At 45.6% G+C, this 23535-nt stretch overlaps 1 protein-coding gene across 5 annotated transcripts in view; it reads left to right on the top strand.

Moving 5' to 3' along the window:
- The window catches only part of LOC141258108 (uncharacterized), a 413089-nt gene that overhangs the window by 56866 nt on the left and 332688 nt on the right, over positions 1-23535 (top strand). For all 5 annotated transcript variants that reach the window (XM_073673114.1, XM_073673115.1, XM_073673117.1 and 2 more), the window contains exon 2: positions 2944-3084. In XM_073673114.1, the coding sequence (XP_073529215.1) occupies positions 2944-3084 (141 nt within the window). The remainder of the gene's footprint in view (positions 1-2943; positions 3085-23535) is intronic.

Below are 23535 nucleotides of genomic sequence, written 5' to 3'. Positions count from 1 at the left end.
AAGAGTCTGCTGTGGTCTGTGAAAAGTGCCAGGACGGTGTGCAGGCCCTCGTGTGTGGCGCAGGAGAGACTCTCAATGTGATTTCTTCTATCTGACACCATATCCTTGGAGCCTTCCCCAGCTTCTGCACTGCTGAAGGATTCAGCTGTTACACTCCCTGCTACTGGAGTATGGACTACATAAGGGGACCCACCAGAGCTTCTATCCGGATCAGAGAGACTGTAAGCGGGACCTCTGGCGAGAGGCCGAAGTACCCCTTCCTTTCTTTCCGCGAATTCTGCTGTTCCTGTTTTTTTTCCGGCTGGGACGCCCTCCTGCAAAGACAGACAGGCCTGCGACGGGGGACACATCCTTCTGGATTAAAGGACTGGTAACGTGTCAGTAGGGACAGTGAGGGTCAGCTTATCAGTACACGTTATTACTGTGCATATTTGCGGTTGTCATTTATTGTTTTTTTTCTTTGCTGTGTTAAAAATGTATACGAGTAAAGATACGGTTATCAAGATAGAGTCTGTGTGTGGGGATCTTGCTGGGCCAGATCATAGATACCAACGCGCGGCCTTGCCCGTGGTCACTTCATCAGTGCTGGCTTAAAGAACAGGCGATCGTGAAGGTGAACCTGAGCTGAGGGAAATTGTGACATGCAGATGCACACATGTATGATCCTACATTGCTTTTTGCAGAAAGTATTTGAATACAAATAATTTAGTAAATAATTAACAAAAGTACCAAGATTTTGTGATTATAGTGCTGATAAAGACGTAAATGTCTCCATGGCTACAGATTACAAACTAATGTGACATGCAGAAGTAGTGCTGTTGCAGAGTGTGACATGCAGAAGTAGTGCTGTTGCTTTAAAAGCATTCAGCAACTGTTAGAAGTAACACAAGCAAATGAGACAGGAAGTGTTGTGCTCCAGAAGCATCCAGCAACTAGAGGGGTTAACACAGTCACAGGATAAGGGGAGTGTTTTAGCAGAGCCCCAGGGTGATTGTGGGGAAGTTGTTTACTGTCAGGCTGGAGCCAAAGAGAAAGGTGCTGTGCTTGTTCTGAATCTGACAGAAGCGCCCCTGGAAATGAAAAGGAATCAAGTCAGGAATGAAGCTAAGCACAGGCCAGGTAGAGTTCCTGAACTAGCAGTGCAGAGTATTGTCAAGTAGAAAGATAAGGACTGTAAGAAATGGTATCTTGGGGATCATCTCCCTCAGCAAACACTCCCCCCTCCTCCATCTCACTGTGCTGTAAAGAATGCTGTGTTCATTAATGTGCCTTTGCCTTAGAACTGTGCTGTCCTGTACTACTGGGAAGACTGTGAACTGCTGTGCTGCTACGGAAACAGTACTGTTTGTCACTGGAGCCTTTTGCTCATAAGACTTAACTTGCATTGGCTGCGCGGCTTCTTATTAAATGCTTCTGTTCTACCATTTTTGAGGACTCTTGTCATCTGTGTCTGGTCAGCAAGTGAAACAACCTATGTGTCTGTGCCTGAGGGTCAATACCCCTGTGTGCCTGAGAGAATCTGCAGCACATGGTCTATGGTCACCCAGAGTAATGGTTCCCCCAGGATTCCAAAGAATTCATGTAACCTGTCTCGCCCCTATCTGAACCTAGTGGCGTGCATGTAACAAAATGGACCCGCCCATAGATGTTGATGGGTGGGCTGTACTCGCTCCCTTGCAAACGGAGGTCCCATCTGTTGTAATATTGCCCTTCAGAGAGACTGTTCCACAAACTATAGTTTCCCTCAGGGACAATATACAGGAAGAAATGACTGCTCCAATACAACTTGTGGCTGTACCCAGCAATTATGCATGGGGGGAGTCAACAGCCCCTGTCTTGCGAAGGACCACTTGGGCTACCGTAGGCGTATTCCCACAATGTTACGAGCAGGACTATTTCATCTGGGAAGGTGTGTCGGGAACACCAACCTCTAGAGAGGTGGCATGTGAGATGGCAATCAATAGACTTGTAGTATTGTACTCAAGCCACCAGAGGTCACTGTTGCCTCTTAAATAGACTCTGTGGTATACCTCATGGTGTTGTTGAGAAAGGAGAGATCAGACTGAAGGAGGACAATCGACTGCCATCCAGAAGCTCAGAGTTTGCTGCGTGCTAGAAACTAATCAGAGTACTGGAGAAAACTGTTTCTGTGACTCCTGTTAGAGAGGAAGAATTACTTTGGGAAGATGACAACGGTTGGATGCAGAGTTGGATTCCCCCAAGGCATCTGCTATAAGGTGGAGGGCCCTCCTTTAGCCGATCGGACTAAAACTATGCTCCAGGTGACAAGTCCAGGATCCACTCCTCTGCCTCCCAGCTAACTGACAAATGGACTATCAGCTAGCCTCTTCTACTTCTCAGGTTTCGGTACGTAAGTCCTGAGCTCAGGAACCACCACAGGGATCCTGGTGGGAGTGTGCACGCAGACTTAGAGAGAGTTTGGTGTCGGACATGGATTCTCAGTTAGAGACATTGTTTCCTAGTAGGACTGTGTGAATCAGATCTAAATACTCACCTCATTAGGGGGAATTTGTGTACAGATAGTCTAACAGAATGATAATCTTAGTGAACTGTTAAGTTTGTGAATCTCTGCCCTGCACCACTGCAGGGTGCACCTCTTGCACCCATCTAATTACACCTTTGCTTTGGGTAACATAAGGCGGAACCACAGGCAGGCAAATTATAGTGTATCCGATAGAATATCCTGGGCCTAGCCCACAGAGGTCCTAGCCGACACAGACTAGGTGTGTGAAATTTCTTTCTTGCGTTGTCGGTTTACTCAGGTTTCATTGTTAGTAAAAAGTAGTTCCTTGGCAAATTTGTTGTGTTCTTTGTCCTTGTCCTGCTGTATTCTGAGAGAGACCACCCCGGTACACGGTCCTCAATCGTATAGTACATACAGTAGGAACAATGTACATTGTCTCGTTCTCTTTGTGTTTTCAGATGCCGCTGCTCCATCTATTACTGGAAATTTGACTATTGAAGCCTTTATACATAGTACTGTTACAGTGCAGTATACTGCCAATGGCACAGGAGTTGTTTTCTCTGCTGAACCTGATACAAATACAGATATTAACCTGACTGGTGAGTGATAATTCTCATTTCGTATCACATGTATGATTATATACTATATTGCTTTTTGCAGAAAGTCTTTGAATACAAATAATTTAGTAAATAATTAACAAAAGTACCAAGATTTTGTGATTATAGTGCTGATAAAGATGTAAATGTCTCCATGGCTACAGATTACAAACTAATGTGACATGCAGAAGTAGTGCTATTGCAGAGTGTGACATGCAGAAGTAGTACTGTTGCAGAGTGTGACATGCAGAAGTAGTGCTGTTGCTTTAAAAGCATTCAGCAACTATTAGAAGTAACACAAGCACATGAGACAGGAAGTGTTTTGTTCCAGAACCATCCAGCAACTAGAGGGGTTAACACAGTCACAGGAGAAGAGGAGTGTTTTAGCAGAGCCCCAGGGGGATTGTGGGGAAGTTGTTTACTGTCAGGCTGGAGCCAGAAAGAAAGGTGGTGTGTGTGTTCTGTAACTCAGTGTAAGTGAAAAGGATTCCAATCAGGAATGAAGCTAAGCATAGGTCAGGTAGAGTTCCTGAACTAGCAGTGCAGAGTATTGTCAGGCAGAAAGATAAGGACTGTAAGAAATGGTGTCAGGTGGAACATCTCCCTCAGCAGAAAACCCTTCCCCTCTCCTCCATCACACTGTGCTGTAAAGAATGCTGTGTTCATTAATGTGCCTTTGCATTAGAACTGTGCTGTCCTGTACTACTGGGAAGACTGTGAACTGCTGTGCTGCTAAGGAAACTGTACTGTTTGTCAATGGAGCCTGTTGCTCATAAGACTTGACTTGCACTGGCTGCGTGGCTTCTTATTAAATGCTACTGTTCTACAATTTATGAGGACTCTTGTCAAGTGTGTCTGGTCAGCAAGTGAAACAACCTACGTGTGTATGCCTGAGGGTCAATACCCCTGTGTGCCTGAGAGAAACTACAGCACATGATCTATGGTCGCCCTAAGTAATTCCCCCAGGATTACAAAGAATTCATGTAACCTGTCTTGCCCCTATCTGAACCTAGCGGCGTGCGTGCCCGTACGGGAAGTCCTAAGCAGGAACTAGCGTGTAGAGGGAGAAGAGGAAAAGTGTCTGCAAAAACACAGCAACACAGCACCTCAACTCAACTCTGCTACACCAGTTAAAGGGGACCTGCCCTAAAGAAAACACACTAGCAGCAATGGATGTGGAAATACAAATGGACAGAATTAGTGAGCTCCTTCTTCAGTTAACCTGTGAAGAATTGAGAACAGTAGCAGAACATATAAAGATGTCAGAAGAGCAAATTTCTAAAGCACACAACCGCAGGCAACTGTTAGCTGCCACTAACGCAAAAATGGATGAGTTGGGGGAGAAAGAAGCTGAAGACGTCATGAGGACATTCCTCCAGGAACTAACACAGTTTTAACCAGGTTGAAGTTGGAGGATGGAGGAGCGGCACCAGTTACCAAAAGCGGGAATCTCTGTCCACAAACTAAACTACAGGAATTGAAAGAACAATTCAAAGCCCTAACAACAGCCCTGCTGGAATCAACGAAAACCTCTGATCAAGTGACAGACTCAGACCAAACCCTTAACCTGCTTGGGTTAGATAAATCAGGGAGACAGTCCTCTCTAACACCACAAATCACCATAAGGAAAGAATTCAAGATCCTTGGACAGATTGGAGAGTGTGAACAGAAAGAGAGACTGTCTTATGTGAACTTGTTGCACCAGATCGATGCAGGCTTACAGAAAGGCTACCAGCCAGATGAGATCATTGAGGGGGTGGTGAAAGCGATCAGCGCAGGACTGAACCTCTGGAGTATGCTAGAAATGAAGAGTCAATTGACCTTGCAACAGCTGAAAATGATTTTAAAAGGGCACTATAAAGAATAGAGTATTTCAGAATTGTTCCACCGACTCATTAACCTCTCACATAAAAATAATGAATCACCCCAAAGTTTCTTGCTCAGAGCAATTGAACTGATGGATAGATTGTTTGCATCCAGAGATGTAAAAGTGGAAGAGAAGTTTGATGCTGGACTAATCCAGTAGAAGTTCTTGGGATCATTGGGAACGAGGTTAATCAGCAAAGACATCAAGTTGCAGCTGAAACAGTACCTAGAAGATCATGGCATTCTGGACAAAGTCCTAATTGAAAAAATTATTGAGGCAGCTAGTTTGGAGTCAGAGAGCGAACAGAAGTTAAAGAAAGGCTCTGCTCCTAAAATCACCAAAATGAGTCAGCTGAAGTTGGAGATCCCCAGTGGCCAGTAAAAGATCATCATAGAGACCTTCCAGTGCCGCCTCTGAGAGGGAACCTTAAATCACCAACAAAAAAGAGAACCGCCAGCGCTGACTGGGAGGAAGTAATAGGAGAACTGCGAATTGATTGAGGTGAAAAAGTTGATTCGTTTCAGGCCAGAACTGGTATCCCTCAGACCCAGGAGTGGGTTACAAAACAGAAGATACCCGGCTTGTGAAGCGTGTCGTTCATCAAATCAGTGTACGGTGTGTGTCCACTATCTAAGATGTGGTGAGGAAGGACATTATGCCAAGGAATGCCAATGGTCACGGTCGTTTGGATTGAAAGACAGGAGGTTACCACAACAAGGAGGAGGCCCTAGAAGCAAATCTAAATCTCACCAAACCTCAGAAAGGCGCATGAGGTAAAATGACTGCGTCAGTACTATCTCCAAGTGTGTTCCCGTCTACAACAGCTGCAAGAGAGACAGCGGCATCAGTTACTTAATGCCCAGTACGGAGGTCAAAATATGTTCTCCTAGGAAGAGGATTCCTTGGTCAGTAAAGATAGCCTCATCAGCCTAATCGGTGAAAGGTGCTTTATACAGTGCCAGCTAGATGGACTCCTGGTAAAAGCACTGTTGGAACAGGAGCCCAAGCGAGCCTCTTAAATTAAGCATGGAGAAGGCGCTACCTGTCACATACCTGCCTTCGGTCACTAAAAGAACTCTTAGGACCAGTGGAACTCCACGGCAAAGCTGTCAACCAGACCGAAATCCCTTTCATAGGTTAGGTGGAAGTGACTTTCCAACTGAGGGCCACGAAGAGCAGCAACACCATTGAGCTTTTGGTACCTTTTCTCATGACCAGTGATCAGAATGTGGCAGAGGATCCTATCCTGGGTTATAATGTAATCAGTGAGGTCATCTCGAAACACAAGTCAAGGACGCTGGTGGTGGATGCAATTGCCACATCACTTGCCATACCCAACGCTGTGGCGGAAAATGTGATTCATAGAGTAAAGAAAGCACAGAATACAATGGACCCAAAAGAAGTCAAGATAGGCTGGCGCCTAGCCATCATCCCTCCAAGACAAATAGTGGGGGTGAGGTGTGGAGTCGGGGTAGAACTGGGAAGAAAAGTCCAGAAAAGGCTGTTCGTGCCAAAAGACTCCTCAGAACTTCTGAAAGGCCTAGTTCAAGGTTAGACTGTGCTTATGATTCCTACTGGTGGGTTTGTTCGATTGACAGTACCGGTGATGAATACTACAAAGCACGAAATTAGACTGGATCCAAAGACTGTTTGTTAGAACCCTCCTGTTTGCTTTTTCTATCTTGAGGTTTGCGGTCACGTGACCATCTGCCTTTATATTCCAGCTCCGCCCTTCTGGCAGTGCTGGGCTTCAGTGTTTTACTGTTTCTCTAGCCTGGTGCTTCTGTGCCTTTCTCTGTCAAGTTCGCTTGGTCCTCTGGGACCTCTAGTACTTTTTGTCAGTTTGTCTTTTTGTGTTCTGCAACAACTTTTGTTTAGGAGGTGTCCCATTTTTGTCCCAGTCCTTAGTTCTTTTAGGGACCCCTCCCTTAATCCTATAGGTCTTCGTTCAGACTAGCCGAGGACTAAGGCGGGTCTGTTCACTAGGAACAGGTAGCCCGCTACATCGTGGGGATTCAGCTTAGTCTTACTGTAGGGACAGCTTTCCCCTATCTTTCCTTAGTACTTGTTGCAGATCATAACAGTAAGTCCAGTCCAAAAAAACTAAAAGGAAAGAAAAACAGGGATCAGTATGGTTTCCGTCCAGGATTTGGCTCAATGCCTGCAGGAATTCTCTGGAGGTGGCGATCTTCAGCAACACGTGAGTAGCTGTCCTGGAGCGCATTTTGTCGAACCCAAGGTAGGACTGCCTGATGTTTTTTATGGTAAACAGCAAGATTTTTTTTCGTTTAAAAATGCTTGTTTGTTATATTTTCGTTTGAGACCAAGGTCCTCTGGGAATGAATCACAGCGCATTGGTTTTATTATGTCACTTTTGCGCAATGAACCACAAGGGTGGGCCTTTTCTCTCCAGCATAATGATCCGTGTTTAAGGTCTGTTGAAGAATTTTTTTCTGCTATGGGGCTATTATATGACGATCCTGATCGAATCTCATCTGCTGAATCAGAACTTAGACGTTTGAATCAGAGGTCAGATGATGTGGAAAATTATTGCACACACTTCAGGAGATGGGCTTCAGAAGTTAAGTGGAATGATCCGGCACTGAGATGTTTATTTCTTGCTGGTCAGAGTGAAAGGGTTAAGGATTTGCTAATTGCATTCCCTGCACCTGAGACTCTGCAGGAAGCTATGCAGTTAGCTGCTAGTATTGACAGGAGACTGAGGTGCAGGCTCAATGAGGTAAAGACTCCTGTAATATCAGGTCTCAGTCCCCAGAAAATCTGCTCTGACGGCGGGGTACCGATGGAGGTTGGGGGGATGTCACTCCACTCTCAGGAAAGAGACCAGAGATTCGCCGAGGGATTGTGTCTTTATTGTGGTAAAGCTGACCATTTGATTAAGTATTGTGAGCGTCGTTTAAGTAAAGAAAAAAAAAAAGGTCAGTTACGCCCGTATAGCTTGCTTACGCTCTGCAGGAGTGTTTCTGGGAGTACTACTCTGCAGGGAGATTTGATTGAATTTCAGGTATTTGTGGATTGGTTCAACACTTAATGTGATTGATAAAGGGTTTTTGGAAAACCTTAAATTGAAATTCAAACCTTTGTCATCACCTATTTCTGTGGTTGCAATTGATAACACTCCTTTGAAATGTATTACTTACAAGACTGCTGCATTTCCTCTCACTATCAATGGAGTTCACCAAGAAATTTTGGACTTGGTTGTTTTGGATAATTTGCCCTCTCCAGTTGTTCTAGGATTGCCTTGGTTAAGACTGCACAATCCTTTATTGGACTGGTCTACTAATGTGATTAAGTCTTGGAGTCCGAAGTGCTATGATAAATGTTGTAATGGTCGCATTGCGGCTGTGGAAAAAGGGGAATTACCAGTACCTATTCAAGATTTTTGGAGGGTTTTTTCGGAGGAGGAGTCGCAAGTTTTACCTCCTCATAGGGATTATGATTGCGCCATTGAGTTTGTTCCGGGTGCTAATCTTCCCAAAAGTCGCTTGTTTAATCTGACTATCCCTGAAAGAAAGGCCTTGGAGAAGTATATACAGGCTAGCCTGGCTGCTGGTCACATTAGACCTTCTAAGTCGCCTGTGGCAGTTGGATTCTTTGTTAAAAAAAAGGACGGCGGTTTACGTCCATGTCTGGATTTTTGGGAAATTTATAAGATTACCGTACGCAATTCCTACCCATTACCGTTAATTCCTGACTTGTTTAACCAGTTAGTGGGAGCCAAGTGGTTCTCCAAAATTGATCTCCGGGGGGCATACAATTTGTTACGTGTGATGGAGGGTGATGAATGGCAAACTGCTTTTAACACTCTGGTAGGTCATTTTGAGAATCTGATGATGCCTCTTGGTCTTACCAATGCACCTGCATTTTTTCAGAACCTTATTAATGACATCCTGAGACCTTTGATTGGTAAGAATGTGGTTGTGTATTTCGATGACATTTTGATTTATTCACCAGATCTAGAGTCCCATTGGCAGAGTGTACGTGAAGTTTTGCAGTTATTGAGTGATAATTCACTCTTTGCTAAGCTGGAGAAATGTGAGTTGGCTGTGCAGAAAATTAGTTTTTTTGGGCTACATTGTCTCCAGCGAGAGCTTTGAGATGGACCCTGTGAAGGTTCAGGCTGTGCAGGAATGGCCTAGGCCTATTGGTTTGATATCTATACAGAGATTTTTGAGTTTTGCCAATTATTACAGGAAATTCATTAAGAATTTTTCTGTAATTGTTAAACCTCTAACCGATCTCACCAGGAAAGGTGCAAATACGGCCCAGTGGACTACTGAGGCCATTGAAGCGTTTCAGTATCTCAAAGAGAGGTTCAGTTCTGCCCCTATCCTTATGCAGCCTGACGAGACCAAGCCTTTTTTGGTCAAGATCGATGTTTCATCGGTGGGGGTCGGAGAATTTTTGTCTCAGGAGAACAAGGGTGGAGTACATCCTTGTGCCTTCTTTTCGAAAAAATTTTCAGAAACCGAACTGAATTATGATGTTGGTAATCGGGAGTTGCTGGCTATTAAACTTGCGTTTGAACATTGGCATCATTTTTTGGAAGGCGCTAGATTTCCTATTCAGGTTTTCACAGATCATAAGAATTTGATCTATCTGGATGCTGCCAAGCGCTTGAATGCCCGTCAAGCTAGGTGGGCACTTTTTTTTTCTCGGTTTCATTTTTCTGTTACCTATATCCCTGGTACTAAGAATGTTAAAGCCGATGCTTTATCTCGCAGCTTCTCTCCTACCGTCGGTGCCGAGGAGGAGGAGAGCATTTTACAGAAAGGAGTTGTGGTGGCTGCTTTGGACTCCGTTTTGGACACTCCCCATGGGAGGTTGTTCATGCCTAGAGCCTTTAGGAGAGATTTGTTTGTGGAGTGTCATAAGTCTCGGTTGGCAGGTCATCCAGGAATTTCGGAGACAAAGAGACTTATCAGTCGCAGTTTTTGGTGGCCTGGATGGCAGAAGGAAGTTATCAAGTGAGTGCATCAGTGTACTGTGTGTGCTAGGTCAAAGACTTCACATACTCCTGCTGCGGGGTTGATTTGCCCTCTGGAGGTTCCTAGTGCACCTTGGACGCATCTCACAATGGATTTTATTACTGATCTTCCTGTGTCCGAGGGTTTTACTGTCATCTGGGTGGTCAGGGACCGTTTTAGTGAGATGTGTCATTTGCCTCCATTCATTAAGTTGCCCTGCGCCATGACACTCGCTAAGGCGTTTGTTAAGGAGATTGTTAAGCTCCATGGCGTTCCCACGAATATTGTTTCTGATAGAGGACCTCAGTTTGTGGCTCGATTTTGGCGTGCTTTTTGTGACAGGTTAGAAGTCAATTTGTCATTTTCGTCTGGTTATCATCCTGAGTCTAATGGACAGACTGAAAGAAAGAACCAGGATGTTGAACAGTTTTTACGTTGTTTTGTGGCAGACAATCAAGAGGTGTGGTCTGAGTTTCTGCCTCTCGCAGAATTTGATCTTAAAAATCATACATCCTCCTCTGCTGGGTGTTCTCCTTTTTTTTTGTTGCACTGGGAGACATCCGTCTTTTGGTTCTTTCTCCAAATTGGAGTCAGCGATGCCGAAGGAGTAGAATTTTTCCGGTGATTTGGAGAGAGTTTGGACTAATGTACATTGTAACCTTCAAGAGGCTAACAAAAAGTCCAAGAAGTATTTTGACAGGAAACGTAAAGAGGTTTTGTTTACTGTGGGTGACATGGTTTGGTTGTCCTCGAATAACCTGCGGTTGAGGATTCCTTCTAAAAAACTGGGTCCTAAGTTTGTGGGTCCATTTAAAGTGCTTCAGGTTGTTAACCTGTCTGCTGTTAGGTTGGATGTCCCTACTTCCTGGAAGATTAATCCTGTGTTTCATGTTTCCTTGTTGAAAAAGGCTGACGTATCTGATAGGGACACCACTGTCACAGTTCCTGCTCTTGTGGAAGACGGCGAATATGAAATTTCTCGTATCTTGAATTCTAGATGGCATAGAGGGAGATTACAGTATCTTGTCTCCTGGAAGGGTTTCGGTCCCGAAGACAACTCCTGGGTAAGGACGGATGATGTCTCTGCTCCTAGGCTTGTTAAAGCTTTCCACAGGAGGTTTCTGGATAGGCCTGGGCCTGGAGGATCCGGAGGATCCTCATAAAAGAGGGGGTACTGTTAGAACCCTCCTGTTTGTTTTTTCTCTCTTGTGGTTGCGGTCACGTGACCATCTGCCTTTATATTCCAGATCCACCCTTCTGGCTGTGCTGGACTTCAGTGTTTTACTGTTTCTCTAGCCTGGTGCTTCTGCGCCTTTCTCTGTCAAATTCACTTGGTCTTCTGGGACCTCTAGTACTTTTTGTCAGTTTGTCTTTTTGTGTTCTGCAACAACTTCTGTTTAGGAGGTGCCCCATTTTTGTCCCAGTCCTTAGTTCTTTTAGGGACCCCTCCCTTAATTCTATAGGTCTTCGTTCAGACTAGCCGAGGACTAAGGCGGGTCTGTTCACTAGGAACAGGCAGCCCGCTACATCGTAGGGATCCAGCTTAGTCTTACTGTAGGGACAGCTTTCCCCTATCTTTCCTTAGTACTTGTTGCAGATTATAACAGTGTTAGGTCACATTGAAACTGTTAAAACGGTATATCCAGCCAGTGTGAGACCCGCCCAGGGGTCTACAGTGAATTCAGTCTCCCCACCAAGAAACAGGAGTTGCCCAGGGGAAGAAAATGCATGACCCACCAGAGAGTCCTGGGATCCCCCAGTACCCCTGAAACACTTGTGTGCTGAAGATCAAACGGTAGCAAAACAGATGGTGAGAGAAGAGTGTCATACATTCTCCAAAGATGACTGATATAGACTGTATCCCATTGTTGCAGTTGAAAATCAATTTGAAAGACACGACTCCTGTAACCAGACGTTACATGTCGGTGCTGAAACCATTACATGAAGTGAAAGAGAATTTATAAGACCTAATCAACAGAGGTTGAGTCCAAAAGTCGAAGTCGTCTTATTCCTCTCCTATTGTTTGTGTTAGGAAGCAGGACAGTACATTGAGACTCTGGTGTGATTGCCGGGAACTGAACCGAAAGTCAGTTCCTGATCGGCACCCAATACCAAAGATCCAAGATATGCTGGATATCCTGTCAGGAAGTAACTGGTTCTCTGTCCTCGATCAGGGTAAGGCATACCACCAAGGGTTTGTTGAAGAGTCAAGTAGACCCTTGACAGCATTCATCACACCGTGGGGATTATATGAGTGGATCCACATACCGTTTGGGGTCAGTTCAGCTCCAGCAGAATTCCAGAGGAGCATGGAGACATGTTTAGATGGATTGAGGGACGATATCTGCCAGCCGTACTTGGATGACAATGCAGTACACAGCAAAACCTTCCGGGAGCATGTTGAACAATTGAGGACCGTATTACAACGGTATCAAAAACACGGAGTTGCTTTGACCCCAAAGAAGTGTGAACTGTTCAAAAGGTGAGTCCGATTTCTAGGGAAAATTGTGTCCAGAGAAGGATATTCCATGGACCCAGCAGAAATCGCTCCGGTACTGGCCTTAAAAGACAAGCAGCCCTCTAACGTCGGGGAGTTGAGGCAGATATTAGGATTCCTCTCCTACTATTGAACTTACATTCGGAACTTCTCCAGGATTGCCGCCCCACTATACCTTCTCTTGGGGGGCGACAGAGATGACCACACCCACGGAGAAAAAGAAGAACGCGGGTAGGCCCAGGCTTAAAAGAAACAACGCCGTTTCGTCCCAACAGCCCATTCTCTGGACAGCAGACCACCAGGAGGTATGGGAAGAACTAGTAGACTACCTGGTAAAACAACCCATCTTGGGATATTCTGATTTCAATTTACCATTTGTTCTTCATTGTGACGCTTCTCAAGTTGGACTGGGAGCTGCCCTGTATCAGCATCAAGATGGAAAATTGAGAGTCATTGGTTACGGTTCTAGAACATTGACAGATGCCGAGAAGAATTACCATCTATATTCCGGAAAATTGGAGTTCCTGGTATTGAAATGGGCTATCTGTGAATGATTTAGTGATTATCTCTACTACAAAAAAGAGTTTGAGGTATACACTGACAACAGCCCTTTGACCTATGTCCTTACTACAGCCAAACTGAATGCAACGGGTCAGAGATGGGTCGCTGAACTAGCTGACTTCAATTTCAGCATCAAGTACAGGCCAGGAAAATGCAATGCAGATGCTGATGGATTGTCAAGAATGCCACTAGAGCCTGAGGAGTTCATGCAAGAATTCTTGGAGGAAGTCAGTCTGGAAGCAATTGAGAGCACTACCCAAGCAGTACAAGCTTATCAGGAGGAAGACACATCATTGTGGTGTCCTTTGACGGTGGAAACCACCATAAAAGCGAGAGAACAAGATAACCCCCGGTGTATTCAACATCTACCAAATGGGAAAATCCGTAGAGCACAACGGGAAGATCAGATAATTGGTAGAATACTACTTTATGTGGACCAAAATCGGTTTCCAAGTAAATGGGAGAGAGATAATGAGTCACCAGCAGTGTCTATTTTAGTTAAAGAATGGACGAAGCTCTACCTCAGTAAAGATGCTATCCTGTGTCGTAAAGAAGGACAATATCGGCAGTTGGTACTACCCAGAGAATTACTTAGGTTGGTCTTCATAGAACTCCATGAAAACATGGGACACCTGGGAGTGGAAAGGACAACCAACTTGATCTGTGAGCGTTTCTTCTGGCCGTACATGCATAGAGATATTGAGAGGTACGTGACCGGGGAGTGTGGGTGTCTGAAAGATAAACGTCCCAACACATCAACCCGGGCACCTATGGGCAACATCCAAACTACGTATCCATTTGAGATGGTCTCAATAGACTTTCTACATTTCGAGATTGTCACGCCAGGTGTGAGTGCAACACAGGGGAAAGGGAAAGGAAGCCCAGACACTAGGGAAAGGGGGAAGAGGTGACCTCCTAATCTGGACTAGCGTCACCCTGTCTCCCCCTAACGTGCCTATACAGCTTCCGCAGCTGTCGCCGATCACGTGCCTCGCCCTACTATCCCTGGCATAAGGCTTTAGCTGGGGGAGGAAGGAGATGAGCATTAGTCAACCTCAGCTAGCACTCTAAAGACAAAAGGGGAAGACAACACAGGGGAGCAACAACTCAGCTTTAGAAGAACTCCAACAGGGCACACGGCCTAAGTCTCCAGAGAGGACGTGATGCTGCTTCAGCCAAGTTCCAAGTAGAAATGAGTATAACCGGCAACTCCCACCTAGACACGCGATGTGTATATATAGACCCAGAATAAAGGGAGGTAGTCGCTTGGTCCTAAACGCAGCCTCCTATCTAGGCCACTGACTGTATTGCAAAACGTGGAGATCTCGTGAACACCATTGCAGGGCGACTGAGACGTGCAAGGGTGGTTACGAATACATCTTGGTGGTGATGGACCATTTCACTCGATATGCCACCACCAATAAATCAGGTTGAACAGCGGCAGAAAGATCTTCAATGATTTTGCTTTGAGGTTTGGGTTCCCTACGAGGTTACACCATGACCAAGCAAGAGAATTTTGAGAACCAGCTCTTTGCCAAGCTAAGAAAGTACTGTAGAATTCAGAGATCCCACAAAACGCCCTATCACCCAGAGGGTAATGGACAAGTAGAACGTTTTAACCGAACATTATTGTCAATGTTGCGTACTTTAACAGCTGATGAGAAGAAAGACTGCAAGAGTTCTCTGTAAAAAGTGGTACATGCCTATAACTGTACGAAGAGCGATGCAACTGGTTACTCACCCTTTTTCCTATTGTATGGATGATCGCCAAGGCTGCCAATGACATAATGTTCGATACTCCAGTGTCAGAGACTTACAGAACGTATCAGGAGTACGTTCAGAAATGAAAGGAACGGATGGCAGAGGCATACAACATAGCTGGTGTTGAGCCACCCCCGTAGTGTTCGAGTTCGGTTCGGTTCGTCGAACACCCGTATGTTCACCGAACTGTTCGTCGAACTGTTTGTCGAACACCTTCGAACACCGTTAAAAACAATGGCAGGCAAACAAAAACACATAGAAACACATGGAAAACGCCTTCAAAGGTGTCCAAAAGCTGACAAACTGCTCAGAAGACACAACTAACACATGGAAAAGTGACAAGTACATATAGTCATGCGAAAAGAAAAGAAGTGGAGGAGTAAAAGGAGGGGGAGACACAGATATAGGCATGTCATGCCCTTTTAAAACCAAACAAGTGCGAAGCCAACACGGCCAGTCTGTTCCTGCCCATGCGACCTCCGTGTTGCCGGGTTTGTGCCAGAGCGGCGGTGGACCCTGGCGGCCAGCCCCCCTCTCCCAATACTGGAGCCTGTCCGCTGGTGGGTCGAGCGAGCCCACCTGAGGTGGAGGCAGGTCTAAGCTTTTTAATTTAAATTGTCTCTCTAATTTGAATGAATACACTTTAAATCCTTTTACAAGGATCTATTGGAGGGCAAGTCTCATGCCAGCAGCCGCGTAATTCCAGCTCCAGTAGCGTCCACTAAAGCTGCTGCAGTTAAAAAGCTTTCATAAGGATCGAGCTCGGCGGTCCACCGCAAGGCTTCCTACCGCCAGTCCCAGCCCCTATGCCTTGGGGTGCCTCCCCGATGCTCTTCACTGAGTGTCCCGGGGGCCCGAACCATTTCCTTTGAAAAAATTAAGTGTCCAAACTATAGGTGGTGTAGCTTGCTTAACAGCTGGGATAATCCGCTGACTAGCAGACACTGCTACTAGGCACAAAGTATTTCCTTGGCTAGATGCAGTTAAAAATTTGTAATTAGAAACTCTCGTTGGATGCTGAGAAAGCACTCCATAGAGTCTCCTGGCACGGCATATATTATTCCCTTAAAAAGCTTGGGGTAGGGGTCTAGGGGACCCTTTTATAGGCAAAATCACGGCCCTGTATCGCAATACGTCACCTAGGCTGAAGATAAATGGAACATTTTCATCACCTTTCATAATCACCAATGGGACAAGGCAGGGATGTCCTCTGTCCCCTCTCTTATACATCCTAGTGACGGAGGACCTGCTCTCATCAATTCGCCATAACCCCAATATTAGGTGGATTGAGGTGGGAGGCACCGAGTACAAGTGCTCTACATTTGCTGATGATGTCCTAGTATATATCACTCAATCACATATATCCATCCCTGCTGTTATGGCTGAAATAGATCACTTTGTTACATGGTCAAATTTTAAAATCAATGCAGTCTGATGCCCTCGATGTCTCCCTCCCCAAATCCATACAAGATTCCATCCAGTCCAACTTTCCCTTTGCCTGGCCCTCACAGGGTATCAAATACTTAGGAATTCCTATTCATAGAGACCTCTCCCGTCTATGTTATCTTAATTTTGGGCCCTTTATTGAACAACTCCATACAGACCACGGTTGGCAAGTTAGAACTGTAAGATTCACTACGTGAACCACTGGTGTTTTGTGGAAAAGCACATGTACACTGTGTTCCAAATTATTATGCAAAAAGTGTTTAGGAGTGATAAGGGAAGAATTTGTTTGTTTGTCAGTTAAACTCATTGATGGTGATGTGTGTCAGGGCTCTTTATATCACTGTAAGCAATTGCAGACACCTGTGCTAATTAGTTTGGCAGGTGTGTCCAATGAAAGGCAAGACTACTTAAGAAGGCTGTCCCACATTATTAAGCAGCCTACATTTTCTGCCAAAATGGGAAAGAAAAAGGATGTGTCGGCTGCTGAGAAGCAACAAATTGTGGAGTGTTTAGGTCAAGGCATGACTACAATCAACATTGCCAAGACACTTCATCCTGATCATCGCACAATCAAGAAGTATGTAGCTGATTCACAGTACACACGTGTGCGTGCTGATAAGGGAAAATTGAGGACTCTTTCCTACAGGCAATTACGTCAGGTTAAAAGAGCAGCGGAAAAAAAAGCTTTGTCATAGCAGCAGACAAGTTTTTGAAGCTGCTGGTGCCTCCAACGTCCCCCGAACAACAAGATACAGAGTCCTTCAGAGGTTTGCAGCTGTGCGTAAGCCATCCTGTCGACCTCCTCTATCCACTGCACACAAGCAGAAACGGCTCCAGTGGGCCAAACAATACATGAAGACTGACTTCAAAACTGTTTTGTTCACGGATGAGTGCCATGTAACGCTCGATGGTCCAGATGGATGGAGTGGAGGATGGCTGGTTGATGGACACCCCACGCAAACACGGCTACAGCGCCAACAAGAACGAGGTGGAGTAATGTTTTGGGCTGGAATCATGGGGAGAGAGATTGTCGGCCCCTTTAGGATCCCTGAAGGGGTAAAGATGAACTCCATAATGTATGTGGAGTTTCTCAAACAGCACTTCCTGCCATGGCTCAAGAAGAAGAACCGTGTATTCCGCAGAAGATCATTTTCATGCATGATAATGCACCATCTCATGCTGCACATAACACATCTGCATCTCTGGCTGATATGGGCATAAAAGGGGACAAACTTATGGTGTGACCCCCATGCTCCCCTGACCTCAACCCCATTCAGAACCTCTGGAGCATCATCAAGAGGAGTGTCTATGAAGGCGGGAGGCAGTTCACATCTAAGCAACAGCTCTGGGAGGGTATTCTGTCCTCATGCAAAACAATTGAAGCAGAAACCATCCAAAACCTGACAAATTCAATGGACAAGAGAGTTCAGAAGCTCCTTTCGAACAAGGGGTCCTATGTGCAAATGTAACATCACCTAGAATAAAGTTTTGAGTTGAAAACTGTTGGATTTCAGTTTCTAATAACCTGCTAATGCTTATAATTTCAAAAATGACAATTTTTTTGTTCTTTATTAAAATGAAAAGGTTGATCGAAGAGTGTGGGGGATCTAAGAGTGTGGCAACCCAGTAGTCAGAATTACTTCGAATTCTGACAATCTGAGGGTCATGTTGCAGGTAGTGCAGCAAGAAGGCACTCATGTGTCTTGCGCATCTAGGAGCCCCAAATTTATTTTCCGGGCTAGATGCAGCTAAAAATTATTATTAATTTGAAAGCTGGCGGAGCTTAGTATAGATGGCCTAATAGAATCAGTACTGCAAACTGCTACAAAGCCCAAATTATTTTCCAACCAAGATACACATAAACATGATTAGCAATTTTAAATCTGGTGGAGTTTAGTGCAGATGGCCTAATAGAATCAGTACTGCACACTGCTATAAGGCCCAAATTATTTTCCAGCCAAGATACAGATAAACATGATTAATAATTTTAAATCTGGTGGAGTTTAGTATAGATGGCCTAATAGAATCAGTACTGCACACTGCTACAAGGCCCAAATTATTTTCCAGCCAAGATACAGATAAACATGATTAGTAATTTTTAATCTGGTGGAGCTTAGTATAGATGACCTAATAGAATCAGTACTGCACACTGCTACAAGGCCCAAGTTATTTTCCAGCCAAGATACAGATAAACATGATTATTAATTTTAAAGCTTAAAACGGTTGGTGAGGTGATTTTAACAAATCATCAAGCTTTTACTCTCCCCAGGATGACACAGGGGTAGAAAAGTCTTTTCGGATCCATGATTTGTTCATCTTTATGAACGTGAGTCTGTCTTCATTATCAGTGGAGAGCCGCGTGCGCTTATCTGTCAGCACACCACCAGCAGTGCTGAACACACGTTCAGACAGAACGCTGGCTGCGGGGCATGACAAGATCTCCAAAGCGTAACTGGCGAACTCCGGCCATTTATCCAGATTGGAAGCCCAAAAAGAGCAAGGGTCCAGTGACACTGTCATGGCTTCAATGTTTACTTGGAGATACTCCTGTACCATCGTCTCTAGGCGTTGACTATGTGTCAGACTTCTTGTCTCCTGTGGCCTTGCCAAGGATGGGCTAAAAAAGTGGTGAAATGATTCCGCAAAATTGATGTTACCAGCAGATACTGTGTTTCTGTTACGTTTTGAGAGCTGAACACTCGACGATTCCACGGTTGGCAAGTTGGAACTGTGAGATTCACTACGTGCACCACTAGTGTTTTGGGGAAAATCACATGTAAGATTCTGCAACAGTCTCTGCTGATACTCCTGCATGCGTGCATCTCTTTCTATGGCAGGAATAATTTCTGCAAATTTACTTTTGTACCGGGGATCTAACAGTGTGGCAACCCAGTAGTCAGGATTATTTCTAATTCTCACAATTCGAGGGTCATGTTGCAGGTAGTGTAGCAAGAAGGCACTCATGTGTCTTGCGCATCCAGGAGCACCAAGTCCCTGTTGTGTTGGTGGCGAGGTAACAATCATGCTTCCTTCCTCTGCCCTCTCCCCCCAACCTCGCACAACAGAAATGTGATCAAGGTCTCCCTCATCTGATGAGTCTTCCATCAGTTCGTCCTCCACTTCTTCCTGGGCTCCTGCACCTTCCTCACTAGTTTGGCTGCTACCATGCACCCTGGTAAAGCCATCTCCCCCAGCCTCACATGCCTGCCGCCTTGATGCTGCCGACCGTCTGGACCTTGCAGATGTTAGCCCTTCCGCATACAACTCCTCCTCCTCTACTTCCTCCACCTCCTTTTGTGCCACCACCTGACTCCGAATTCTGTTTAACATGTGCTCCAGCATGTTAATCACCGGAATAGTCATGCTGATAATGGCATCGTCAGCACTAAACATCTTCGTCGCCATTTAAAAACTGTGCAGAAGGGTGCATAGGTCCCTGATCTGAGACCACTCCTCCAGTGGTCTCAGTGATCTCAGTGGTCTCAGTGATTTGCCCCTCCTCTGGATCTCGTTGGCCCAGGCTATACATCACAACGTATTGCACCAGGGCTTGTCGGTGCTGCCGCAGTCGCTGCCACATGTGCAGAGTTGAATTCCACCGGGTAGGCACATCGCACTTTAGCCGGTGAAGTGGCAGGCCCAACGACTTCTGTAGAGATGTAAGTCGCTGAGCTGCGGGATGCGAATGGTGGAAGTGAGCACACAGCGACCGTGCCCTCTGCAGAAGGCCATCTAGTCCGGGATAGTGGGCTAAAAATTGCTGGACAACCAGGTTCAACACGTGAGCCATACAAGGCACGTGTGTGATATTGCACCTGCGAAGGGCCGCACCCAGGTTTGCAGCATTGTCGCACACGGCCTTCCCTGGTTTCAGGTCCAGTGGAGACAACCATTCATGAAACTGGTTCTCCAGAGCTGACCACAACTCCGCAGCTGTGTGACTCACATTTCCCACACATTTCAAAGTAAAAACCGCCTGATGACGTTGAGCCCTGCTGCCAGCATAGTAAGGAGGTGTGCAGGATCCCTTCTGCGCAGTTAGAAAGCTTGTGGCATGACCAGACAGGCTTTGGGCGCAGGTGGAGGACCGAGAGGAGGTTGAGGAGGCAGAAGCAGTGGAGGAACTTTGAGATAAAGAGGATTGACACACAACTCGTGGGGACGGCAAGACTTGGACAGCAGCCCCTTGTCCTGCTGTCACCATAGTTACCCAGTGCCCAGTCAGCGACATGTAATGCCCCTGTCAATGCCTACTCGTCCAAGTGTCTGTGGTGAAATGCACTCTGTCACACACAGAGTTACTCAAAGAAGCGGTGATGTTGTGTGCGACATGCTGGAGGAGCGCCGGCACACCTTTCTTTGAGAAGTAGTGCCGACTAGGCATCTGGTACTGGGGCACTGCGACGGACATAAGGTCTCGAAAATCCTCTGTGTCCACCAGGCGGAAAGGCAGCATTTCTGTAGCCAAGAGCTTGCAGATGGTGAAATTCAACCTCTTAGCTTTCTCATAGCTATGAGGAAATGGTCTTTTACTTGTCCACATCTGAGGGACCGAGGACTGGCTGTTGTGCTTAGACGGGGTTGAGAAGGGTGTCCCTGGCAAACTGCCGGTCTGTGAGGAAGATGCAGGCGGACATGTTAGGTTGCCTTGATCCAAAGAGGTGGTGCTATCGATGTCGGACAGCGCTGAACACCAGCTGGTGTTTCCACCTCCAAAGAAAATGATGACCTGCCAATCACGCTGGCTGTTGCGGGTAAAGAGGTGGCAGGTCTGCGTCCCAAAACAGGTGTGACTGCTGTCCCCCCCAGTCACAGAGAATGAAGAGGCCGCGGATGCACAAGATGTAGTAGACTGTGGGTGGCCCGGCCGGCTAGGCCGCATTGTAGCACAGGGAGCTTCCCACTGCAACTTATGCTTCATATCCCTGTGCCGGTTCATGCATGAAGTACTCAAACTATGTATTTTTTGGCCTCTACTTAGCTTTTGCTGACAAATGTTACAGATAACACGAGTTAGGTCATCTTTATCGATCTGAAAAAATGCCCAGGCTATGCAAGGCTTAGCACCTATGCGACCTGAAGAGCCACCATGACTTGTGGTCAGAGGCAGAGTTGTGTTTGAGGATGCAGTTGTTGACATGCTTCCAGTACTACGTCTTTGTCCAGTAAGGCGCAACCTGACCTCGTCGTCACTAGCATCCTCCTCCACCTCCTCTGCTGACCTCATCGACTGGCTGACTGTGGGTTGACAGTAAGTGGGATCTCCAACCTCGTCATCATCACCCTGTGTGTTATCATACCCGTCGTCCTCAGAGCCAACCTCTTCCTGCCCTGACAAAAAACTCAAGTTGTCGCTCCAATGAGGTATTTGAGTCTCATCATCATCTTCCTCATTGTCTCCACCAACAGGAGTTACAGTTTGGGAACGAGGGTCTACATTATGGTCAGAACCTTCTGCGTCTAGTCCTGGATCCGACTCATAAAGATTCTGGGCATCAGTGAAGATCATTTCCTCGTCTGTATTCACAGAAGCTCTGGAGCCGACCTCTGATTCCCAGGCTATAGTATGAGTAAACAGCTCTGCAGACTCAACCATCTGTTCTACCCCTTACTCAGACGGGCAGCTGGAGACTTGGGAGCTGTGAGGAAGCAAGTGCGATTGGGGTGACACCTCTGAGGACTGGAGTATTTGTGATGTTGAAGTTGAGGTGGAGGAGAGCCCACTTAAAGGAGCACTTGATATCCGTTGAAGCACCTGCTGTTTTTGTGCCTCATCTAGAATTTGTAGCGATTGGCGTGTCCGTAAGAAAGGGATCTTATCACATTGTCCGCTAAAAGAAGTAGACATCCTAGTTTGGCTGGAAGATGGTCTTTCTTCTGCAGATATTACTGTTGCTTTAACACCTACCCCACGGACACAACCTTTTTTCCCCTTCCCAACATGCCTATTCCCATTTCCACCAGCAGCAGGCCTTTTTCCACTCATTTTGGTGGTTAACTAATTCACAACTCTGGAGTTGTTTGCACAAAAAACAATGGATGGGAACCGAGCAGAGCTGAGTGGCCAAACTGTGGTATTAGCCCAAAAGTATTAGTTAGGTTAGATGCAGATAAAAATTATTTTGAATTTGCAACCTGCTGGAGGTTAGTATAGATGGACTAATAGAACAAGTCCCACACACTGCTACAAGACAAAATATTTTTTCAGAGCTAGATGCAGAAAAAAATTATATTGAATTTGCAACCTGCTGGAGGTTAGTATTGATGGACTAATAGAACAAGTCCCACACACTGCTAGAAGCCGAAATAGTTTTTCAGAGCTAGATGCAGAAAAAAATTATATTGAATTTGCAACATGATGGAGGTTAGTATAGATGGACTAATAGAATGATGCTATGCCCAAAAGGTTTTACTTCACTAGGTGCAGTAAAAAAAAATGTATTCTATACACAAGTGGTGTAGCTTGCAACACTGATAGGCTTCTCCACTGACTAACACACACTGCAAGAGGACAAAAAGGATTAGCTTTGCTAGATTTAGCCAAATGCTGTGAAAAGAACTTGCACAGCACTGGCACAGACCTGCCTTGCAAAAAGTGATAGGAACTGATGTAACCTAGCCCTGAAAAGGACTGCAATTACAATTAGTCTTTACTCCCAACCTATTTAAGAGCACAGACCTGCCTGATAAAAGTCATAGGAAATGATGTAACCTAGTCCTTAAAAGGACTGCAATCACAACTATTCCCTACTCCCAAGCTATCTGTAGATTTGTGCGAAAATTGGCTTGAAATTAACAAAGTATAGCGCACACAGCAACAGCGGTGCCGTCTAACACGCAGCTGCAGCAGTGAGAAAATGGTGGCGACGGGGAAAATGGCTGGGTCTTATAGGGCAAGGACATGTGACATACACTGCCAATGACACATGCCCTTGCTTGTGTGAAAAAAAGCAGTTCGCTCCGTGTGTGCGCTGCTGATAGGCTGACAGATTGTACCTCCCCACTGTAAATGCGAGAAAGAGAAAAAAAAATGGAGATCTTCATTATTTCTGCTGAGATCCATCCCCCGCGCCCCCCCCGCTGTACACTCAAACTGCGTATTAACATTAATTTTCAGCATTACTGAGAAAAAATCCAGTTATGATTTTTGTGCACAAACAGTTATCGAACATAACCCTGAACAGCCCAATTTTTTTCAAATCGTTCGTGTTCGCCGAACGGCTCGAACACCACCCAAAACAGCTCGAATTTGAGATTGGCGAACAACGCTCATCTCTAAACATAGCCTCAAAAGTGGTTATGCAAGGACAGAACAAGAGTAAGGAGTACTATAT

This window comes from Phyllobates terribilis, unplaced genomic scaffold (genome assembly GCF_046119375.1).
Source record: "Phyllobates terribilis strain yellow unplaced genomic scaffold, ASM4611937v1 Scaffold_3__8_contigs__length_932513732, whole genome shotgun sequence".
Taxonomy (NCBI): Eukaryota; Metazoa; Chordata; class Amphibia; order Anura; family Dendrobatidae; genus Phyllobates; species Phyllobates terribilis.
This window is presented reverse-complemented; position numbering and strand designations above follow the sequence as displayed.